At 42.8% G+C, this 10,311-nt stretch overlaps 1 protein-coding gene across 1 annotated transcript in view; it reads left to right on the top strand.

The window, feature by feature from the left end:
• The first annotated feature begins 5,998 nt into the window (after nucleotides 1-5,998).
• Nucleotides 5,999-10,311, top strand: part of LOC103397108 (RGM domain family member B-like) — a 26,808-nt gene continuing 22,495 nt past the window's right edge. The window contains exon 1 of the mRNA XM_008335348.3: nucleotides 5,999-6,540. Coding sequence (XP_008333570.1) covers nucleotides 6,423-6,540 — 118 coding nt within the window. The 5' untranslated portion in view covers nucleotides 5,999-6,422. The remainder of the gene's footprint in view (nucleotides 6,541-10,311) is intronic.

The raw sequence follows: 10,311 nt of genomic DNA on the forward strand, positions 1-10,311 counted from the left end.
TTAGAAGAGTCATCCAGTGCATGGAACACACATATTTTACCTGTTGAAAAGCAGAACACTGGAAAATACCATATGGCATATGACTTAAGGCACATGAACGATATTGTAGCGACTCCTACTGTCCCTGTACCAAACCCTTTAGGTCAGGGGTCTCAGACTCGCGGCCCGGGGGCCAAGTGCGGCCCGCAGTACCATATTTTGTGGCCCGCACCTTAATATGAAGGTATAATATTAGTGTGGCCCGGGGAGAAATTGGACCTCCGAAGAGCCAATCAGCAAGCTCCCGCGGGCCGTCCCTTGTCGGGGCTAGGCTAAGCTACACCAGCTTCGTGCACTTCACGCTTGCAACAACAGCACGGCGTGTAATGAACAGCCAGACAGCAGTCGCCTTTGCGCTTGCCATCTATCGTACTTTCTACCACGAATGTCATGATCAAGCGCAAAAAGAACGGCGACTGTTACCGGGTTGTTTATCGTGTACGCTGCTGTTACAGATAGAAGCGTGTGACGGAGCACCTGTAGCTGCTCTGACACTCCCCGACCGGCGCCTCTCGCTCTGGCTCGAGAGTGGGGAGCGCTCTCCCGGTTAAAGGACGCTCCGTCACAAACCGGAAATGACGCCAGGGGCAGCTCGTCAGCGCTGCCTATGACAACGTGAGAGCATTCTCCACAAAACTTGTGTTATGGAAAGCCCAGCTCTCTCAGACAAACCTGTGCCATTTCCCAGCATGCAAGACACTTGTGGATGCAGGCACACCATTCAGTGGTGAGAAATATGTTGACGATATTTTGAAGCTACAGAAGGAATTTGATCACAGATTTGAAGACTTCAAGACGCACAGAGCCACTTTTCAAATTTTTGCGGACCCCTTTACCCTTGATGTGCAAGATGCCCCTCCTGTGCTTCAAATGGAGCTCATTGACCTGCAATGCAACTCTGACCTCTAAGCCAAGTTCAGGGAGATGAGTGGAAAAGCAGACAAGCATGGGCAATTTTTGAGAGAATTGCCCCCCAACTTCACTGAGCTGAACTTCAATAAGTCCAAGTACAGGTCTTAGACTTACTGATGATCATCTTCAAGCCATACTGAGGGTCTCAACTGCTTCCTCTCTCAAGCCAAATGTGGTTCAGATTTGTGAAAAGAAGCGCTGTCAAGTATCTGGCAGCAAGGAGTAGGCAAGAGGAGCCATGTTCAGAAGAACCGTTCATGATTTTCACTCAATGTTCCATTCATGTTCAAAACACTTCATGTTCAGAAGAAATCATTAAAACTGTTAACTGTTAACATTTGAGGACTTTTTTTTAAACTTTATTGTGGAATCCCTTACGCGGCCCACTCTCACCCAGACTCTGCCTCCAGCGGCCCCCAGGTAAATTGAGTTTGAGACCCATGCTTTAGGTTTTAAAGTCTCACGTCCAAAATTGCAGTGTTGTAGACAAGGCGTCTTGTTTTTTTGGAAGAAGAATAATATCAGCAAGGGGGACAGGCGTGTCCCCTTCCCACAGAGATTCCATATTGCATCATCCCAAACAATTGACTGTAAAAAGTATGCTGTCATTTTTGGGGCTGGTGGGGTATAGGAGAACGTTACAGTGGTCGGTGGAAACTGAAGACAGTTTCATTAAGCTCAAACAGTGTCTGTCCAATGTGACAGATTTGGCGATCCCTGATTACTCTGTTCCATTTTATTTGGATGTTTCTGAAACAGCACATAAATGGTGTACTGTTTCAGAAAAAGGGGGGTGTGAGACAGATATTAATGTATATAAGCGTAACACTTAACTCCACAGAAAATAGACACCCACCTGTACAAGACATGTAGCAGGTGTAGCAAAACTACTGCAGAAAACAGCACATGTGGTCATGAACCATCAGCTAGTAATACTGACAACACACACTGCTGTAGCATATATCAACTCTATTGAATTCACAATGTCATCACTCACAACAGATTCAGCTTGCGTAATAGGAGCAATACATGATTAACTAAGTCAATAGATCAGGGCTAGATTCTTTGACTGTTCCAAGGACTCCAAAAGAGATCATTATAGATTACACAGACATGATTGACAGGGTCAACGGAAACAGATACCTCTGGGTGGCAGTGGATGCATACACCTGCTGGCCAGAGGCTGTTCCCACAAAAAAGAGGATGCAAAATCAGTGATCAAATTCTAATCTCAAATTCTAAATTCTAATCAACCAGTACATACCTGTCCATGGTTCTCCAAAGATAATTAGATCTGATAAATGCACACACTTTAAAAACAAAGAACTCCAGGAGGTGGAGAAATGGTTCGGGCTTAAACATGTATTTGACACAGTCTATCATCCTCAGTCCCAGGTAAAAGTAGAGAGGATGAAAAAAAACACCTAAAGGTAAGATCAGTAAAATCTGTGCACAAACAAAACTTAGTTGGGTAGATGCTTTGCTACTGGTTTTGATATCAGTACGAAGTTCAGTGAACTTAAACACAGGATTTAATAAATTTCAGCTTATGCATGGACAGCAGTTTCCAGGGCCAGGGGCTGGCAGCCTAGTAATCAGAGCAATCATATTCCTGACTTATAAGTCGTACTATGACCAGCTAACGGCACTTGTCTCAGTTTTATCTACACAGGTGATGGAGACCAAAGCGGGAGAGCAACCAAGCACACCTCACACTGTGGAGTGGGTCCTCCTAAAGGTGATCAAGCGAAAGTGGTCAGAGGACGACCCACGCAGTACAATTGGAAGGAAAAGGAGGAAACTGGTATCATTGGTCACAGTGCACAGCAGAAGACCATCCTCAGCAAACACGTTTGCAGGTCAAGGCTGACCTGAAAGGACTGAACTAATAGAAGCTGTGGTAACATCACACCCACACTGTGACGAAAGAACAACATGCTTGGGTGTTAATTAAAGGCTTAACTCAGTATAGTAAACATATAGAGCTATAAGATTATTAGATCAGTGTCTATTGTATACTTATTCATGAACTGTACCGTATGAGTAAAAAGTAAATGTTACAAGTTCCCTCTAGTCAGTGTTGCTAGCCAAACTACAAGACAAAGATCAAAGGTCTTTATTTTTATTTGAATGTTTTCTAATAACCATTTGGTATCCTGTTTGTAATTGCCTGTATACTGGTTCTGCCTCTCCTGTGGTGGGAACATGAACAGAGAATGGAGTCTGAGACACAGTCAATGAGCGATGATCCACGGTAATATCACCTTTCACAACACAAAATACAGCAGTAAGGTGCACACCCCCCATATCACCTCAGATGCAACGACATATCAATTTAACATCTGTGATGTATTCTCCTGTTATGATAATAGAGACTATTGGTAAGGCTATAATTACTACATTTGCCACTGGAAAAGCTGGTACTGGTGTCCAACTTGGTTGAATGTCATTGCATGGACTGGAAGTGGGTGGGAGTCTTCTGTACCTGGATTTAAAGATAAAATTAACTACTGTTAAACCCGGGGGAAGACAGCAGACACCATACGTCACACAGAAAAGCCTAAGAAACCCAAACGTATCTATTCCCGAAAAGATTCATCATGTAATAAAGACAGAAAACCTGTGGTTGGATTGGCTGGTGGCCACCTCTGGATCTCTCAATATGACAAATTGTGTTGCATGTTCATCAGCCCATCCAGTACTGTTCACTGTCCCTGCACCATTATACCCTGACTCTGACCCACAGGTTTCATCAATATAATACAACTTTATTTATTTTTAATGAGTGAGTGATTCATTCTTAGCGTCCGTCCTCAGGTACAAAAGGTTATTTTGTCATGTGACACCCGACATAAATTATTTATTCATGAAATCATAATTACTGGTTTTTCAGCTCTGGTAGATGAATATGGTATCATTGTGTAAAGGTGTCTGTGCCATGGTCAGGCTAGCTATGCCACTGACACTTATTGGACATCTTGCTAAATTCTCCATGAACCATAGGAATAGACGGGCTGCTTTTGAAGCATTTATTTTGCTTCAAAAACCTATATTGATGCTATTGGTTTCCCTAAAGGAGTCCCTGATCAATATAAATTGGCTGATCCCATTGCTACTGGTTTTGAAAATCTTCCCATCATTAGTGAAATTTTCCCCATAACACCTAACAAAAATGTGGATTGAATTATTATATCTATTATAATGTTCAGCGCCTAGCAAACGCCACCAGAGACGCCATACTTCTCTTTGAACAATTGGCCGCCGCTTCATGAATGACTGTACAAAACCAAATGGCATTGGACATGCTGGTAGCAGGAAAAGAAGGCGTTTGCTCTAGGTTTGGTGATCAATGCTGTACCTTTATTTCAAATAATACCGCTCCTGACGACTCAGTCTCTAGGGCACTGCATGGATTACGAACCCTATCACAGAAGATGGCAGAACACTCGGGAGTAGAGAATCCCTTGGCGAAGTGGTTGGACAAAACGTTTGGAAAGTGGAAAAACGTTCTGATGACGGTACTACTATCTGTCATGGGAATGTTCTTTGCACTGGCATTATGTGGATGATGTATTCCTTGTATGCACTCTCTTTGTAACCCTATTATTGTTGCAGCAATTAAGAGACAGGACCCTACTCCACCCTACCAACTGCCTATGACGGTAACAGGGACCATGTCCTTGGCACCAATTGATGACTATAAATCTGACCAAGAACATCAGATTTAAAACAAGTGTTGTTGGTCTCATGTAGATGAGACCAAAAGGGGAATTGTAAAGATATGATTATTATTAGGATTATAATATTATGATTAACTAATAGTGAAATGATTGCGTCATAAATGTTAAAGAATGTCAAAAATGGAAAACCACTGGGCATTTGTGTGACAAAGAGTGGAAATGTACTTGTGTAATTGTGTGAAAACTGTAGCATGACAAGATATAAGTATTCTTTCTGTTGTTAAGATATAGGCTAGAACAACCTGGCATTTGGAGAACAAAACAATCCTTTATAAATTATGATAGTGTGTACATCTGAGTGACGAAGGTCACGGTAATCGGTGAGTCTCAGGACGGATGCGCCAGCAACAGCAGCAGAAGAGGAGCCGAATCCCAAAAAGATGGATAAGGACATCCAATTAGAAGAGGACAACGTTTGCGTGCACAACTCTGTCTGTTATGCTTAAAAACCTGGGTCAAGGAAAGATAGTTGGTCAGACTTCGTGAACTGACATACCATGCTGTTTGTCAGGGACGTGTAGATCTGACCCAGAGCTCTGGAACTGCCTATTTTGCTGATTCTGTAATAAATCTTCTCCTATTTGCTCCATAAAAGAACACAAGGTGTCTGACTCACACATGAGCAGAACCTAACAATTGGTGACCCTGACGTGATAGAGACGGAGAAGTGAAGACCATTGTCAAAGGAGAACAGCGGAACAACTCAAGTGGTGTGAGTTCTGCAATTGGGCAATTCTAAATTATTTGATGTCATCACATGACCTATTGTCCTAGTATATAACAGCAAAATACAGTGATACAGTGAAAAAGACAAGAAGAAAATGAGAAGATAAATGAGAGGCATTCTATTAGGTATTTAGAGATATCCAAGAGAAAATATGACGCATGCAAGGTTACTAAACCTTCGACAAGAAAGTCTAACCACTTAAATCAACAGTTTGGATAATTGGAGACTGACGAAAACATTTACAAAAAAAATAAAAACCCCAAAAAACGAGAGAGAAGCATTGTATTAGCTATTAATAGGCCCAAGAGAATATACGTATAAATACGAGTTAAGCCTAAAACTCTTCTCCTATTTGCTCCATAAAAGAACACAGGATCTGACTCACACATAGAGAGATTTCAATGAGCAGAACGTAACAAATGGCATCTTCAAGGTTTTACAACTATTATCTTTAACTTATCTTACTGTTTCCTTCGTGTGCGCGAGGCTTTGTAGGCGGGTTTTCAATAGGGTAGCCAATAGGGTTTGGTTGATTCGGTATTGATTTGTTAGCGAGGCAGAGGAGGAGGAGAAAGTGAAAGGTGAAGAGGAGGAGGAGAAACCCCTGCCTTGAGAGAAAGAGAGAGAGAGCGCGCGCGCGCGAGAGAGAGAGAAAGAGGAGAAAGCGCAGAGAAATCACAACCCCAGCAAAAGTCTGACTAAGAAGTGAAGCGCCGCCTGGATTTGCACAGGGAAAAGTGACTTTGTTCCTGGAGACACTTGTGGTTCTACTTTTTATTATTTTGTGTTTATATTTTGCTCCTCTCTTTGCCTTTTCACTCCTCCGCCCTGCATTCCGTGGAGCAGTTGTGCTTTAATGCGCACCCGAGGAAGCGAGGAAGGAGAGAACAGTGAGGACGAAGAGCCCGAAGAAGGAGAAGAAGGAGTAAGGAGGCCTGGACACCATCCCTCCTCGCCCTCTGGAGCTCCGTCCACTCTCCCCTCCTGGCCCTGCATGGACGGGGATGGGGAGAGCCGGATGCAGTTACCACGGGGCTGAGCGCCTCGTCTCCCCGTCTTTGATGCGCCGCTTCCGGTCGCTGCTGCTGGTGGTCATCGTTGTGAGCTGCGGGGCTCACGGAGGTAATAAGTGACTACTGCATGTACTTTCACACTGCAACAAACCACGAGTCGCAACTCAACTGTGATTAGTTTTTATTTTACGCACTCTCTTCAGCCGACGTGCGCTCTTTCAGCTGCAGGAGACACGCAGCCATCAGAGGTAGTTTATTAGTGCAGTTATTAGCGTTAGTAATGGCTGTGTTAGGCCCAGATCTGCCTGACAATGGCTCTCTCTCCAGCGGCAGTGCAGCAGTCAGAGCACGGATCGAGTTTCTCCTCTCTCCTGGGCCGTCATTCTCCTGTCTGCCCCTTAATGGCTCATGGAGGAAGGAAAGAGAGGGATAGAGAGAGGGATAGAGAGAGGGTCACAGCTTTCTCTAATATCAAGATATAACACGTCATTGCTTGACGATGACAAAAGTTTGGTTTTTAGTCGGAGTCTTTTAAAAAAAAAACCAAAGCAAAACAAAAAAACATTTCTCCATTACAGCAAAAATGACCTGAAAAAACACTTTCAATGGTGTAAAAAAATCAAAAGCATATACTCTGTGTCAGATGAGGTGGGTTGCACAACAGGAACTCTTAGAAGACGTGAAGGAAACCGAGCAGTGCTTTCTTATACATAAATGGCTGTTTGTCTTCAAAAATTTGACGCCAATCACAGGTGGCAGAGAAACAGACGTGACAAAGACCCTGTTGACTGAAAGCCAAAAGTTAACAAGCGTTTTTGGGAATTACTGACGCTAATGTGACTCATTTTGTGGTGTCAACAAGAGTGATAATTTACCAACTCCTGAGATACACACTTCTTTAGGTATTTAGAAGCAAGAAAAGAAAAAAAAAAACAAACCCTAACACTTACTAGTTGGAAAGCTGTCTTATCCTCAATGTGTTGGTGTCGTTTTGGCTGTTGTGGCAGCTGTCTGTTGAGCAGTCACACCTCGGGTAATTAGTTTAACATGGTTTAGACAGCAGGACAAAACTGCCTCTACACACACACACAAACACAATCACACAGCCTGATGGAAACAGAGAGACCCAGTTCTTTTTCAAAGACTTTCTTGGCACATTCCGCTCCGTTTGCATCACCTGGAAATAATGTGCATTATATACAGTCTTTGAAACCAAACATAATGTTGCGAATTTGTGAAATGTGTATGTTTCACTACATGTATGCACGTTTCCATTCACACCAGGTGTGGGCCATATGTGACTAAAAGGCAGGATGGTTGTTTTGTTGACATGGGTCAGTGAAGAGAAAGATTGTGTGTTGTATAAGCTCATGAAAGGTCCGAAAAGGTCCCATGAAAGCTTCCAGTGCTGTTTTTGTGGTTTGCACTCACTGTGTGAGAGTGCACACAACAAGGTGATCAGTAAGCACTTCTCAAGCCATTCTCTTGGATAAGACACGATCCCACTCGATCTTTTGTGAACTCTGGAGATCAAAGAAGTTGTAGGCAGGACAAACAACAACGACAACAAAAAACTGGGATATTCAGCTGGTGGATCTTTCAACCTCTGACTGATGGAAGAGAAGGTGCCTCAGGATGCAGGGGAAGAGTGGATATAGAGATGACTGGAGGGTGAGGAGAGCGGTCAGAGGATCTGGCTGAGAGCTGAAAACAGAGTAGGGCTGAAAGAAGCAAACAATTCAAGATGGTTAAAAAAATCTGACAAGAATAGATCAGTGGAGATGATGCTTGAGTGAAAGAAAACATGAGACTTGTGAAATACTCAAGTCAGTTGAGGGGTGGGGGGTAGTTTGAAAAAGAGAGGTTGATATGGAACACATAGGGAACAGTGAGACATTTATGCCTGTCTTTATTGGATATATATATATCTGGGGATCAAACAACCTAGACTGTGGACTTATGAAAACCACCCTGACAGGAGTTCTTTTTTCTTTTCTCAGATATATGCTGTCAAGTCAATTCAGTATTCCTGGCCCTGGCTTGGTGTTTGTCAGGAAACTTTTTCTATTAGTTAGGACTGTAAAAAAAATGCTGTTAGTTCATACCCCAGTTTACACACAAAGAATTTCAAATAAAGATCAAATAAAGATCTGATCAAGTAAAGAATCAAATACGAGATCTCAAAGTTTTACTTGCAGCAAGGAGTGCAGAACAATGGTTACATTCAGAACTGCACTGAGGAACTCAGTGCTCAAAGCTTAAATACAGTTTTTTTACACACACAAACTTCAATGGTCAGTACCTTAACTCTTTACAGTCATGTGGTGTTCTCTTGCACTGATTGGTAAAGACTGCTTCAAACAAGGATTCTCCACCAATAGGAGCTATGTGGAAATGCTGTAGTTAATCAAGTCAGATAAGACCATGCAGTTCGGATGTTTTCTCTCTTTGTCTTTTGTTGGTCTTCCGTCGGTCTCCTTATTTGGGCAAGAAACCAGTTCTGACCGGTTCTGTGTCCCGTCTCTATCTCCAAGTGTAACAGTCGGTACCATTCAGTGCTGTCCATATCATCCTGTTATGTAAACTATCAGCATGCACACCTGTCTTCAGCACTTTTCCTTTTAGTACAGCACAATAACAGCATTCAATAACTGTATAAATTGATATGGAAACTTAATACAATGAATATATTGTAAAGATTGAATAAATGTATTTAGAACATCTTAACATTCCCTGCTGTTTTACATATCAATTTGAAGGGATTTTTCTTTAGAAGTACAGCAAAGACAGACCCAGATATGAGGCCAGTGGCTTCACGAAAGACTGATAAAGCCTCGAAAAGCAAAAGTTTGAAAATATATCAATACAGAAAATTATATTTCCAAAAAAAGCTCTGTAGTCATTTGGTTAACTTGTTTGGGAGAATCGCCTGAAACTTCAGAAGATGCTTGTCGTCAGTGAAGTTTTTTTAAGAAACCCTTTGTCTGTGTCTTTTTGTTACACTGTCAGTTCACTTTTCACTACGTCACCCTGCTGTGACAGCGTGACTGAATGTGCGCTTTTATGTGTTTTGGAGCTTCAGTTACCCTCAGAGAAACCTGCTCTGATTAGATTAGAAGTGGTATCTGGGTTATAAGGGACAGGTAGGAGAGAAGCAGGCTGTCAGTGCAGCAGTCAGACACACAATGTGCCCTCAGTGCTCACAGTGTCTGTGCAGTAGTAGCTCGCATGGAAGGTAGACAGTGTGTATGTGTGTGTAGGTTGCGGTGTCAGTTTTTTCACAGACTGGAGAGACATTTTGAATCCTTGTGTGAGTGGGCCTCTGCGCCTGCCTGCGCCCTGTCTTTGGCAGTCAAACTCAGAGCACTACTGCCCCCAAATGGTGGGATTCAGCTCCACTGATTCCCCCCCAACATCCAATCAATGGACAAAGAAGAGCTTGGAATGTGTTGTTTGCTTATGTTGTGTGTGTTTATGTGTCAGTGGTGACTTTTTAGGTAATGGTGTGATTTGGAAGGAATCTGTCACTTTCAGCGAAAAATATGCTTTTGCTCCACTCTGAGATCATACCATCATTTGTCCATGCTGTGAAAAAACAATAAGCAGTTCTTAAGGAAAGCTACTGTATTGGTCTATCTGTTCCTGCCCTGCAGCCGCCCAGTCTCTCTCTCCTTCTCCCTCTCAGCTCTAATTTAATAGGAGCACACTGTGACTGATGCATTAGGTCTGGTCTCTAATCTCTCCTTCGCTCTAACCCTCTCCCTCTCTCCACTTTCTTCTTCTCCCTCTATTTCTCTTCTCGGTGTAATAAACGGTTGGTTTGACCCTGTTAAGGTGAACTTAGACTTGCCTGGCTTAATCTTTGAGACAAGCATATGCT

Source organism: Cynoglossus semilaevis, chromosome W (assembly GCF_000523025.1).
Source record: "Cynoglossus semilaevis isolate Cse_v1.0 chromosome W, Cse_v1.0, whole genome shotgun sequence".
NCBI lineage: Eukaryota > Metazoa > Chordata > Actinopteri > Pleuronectiformes > Cynoglossidae > Cynoglossus > Cynoglossus semilaevis.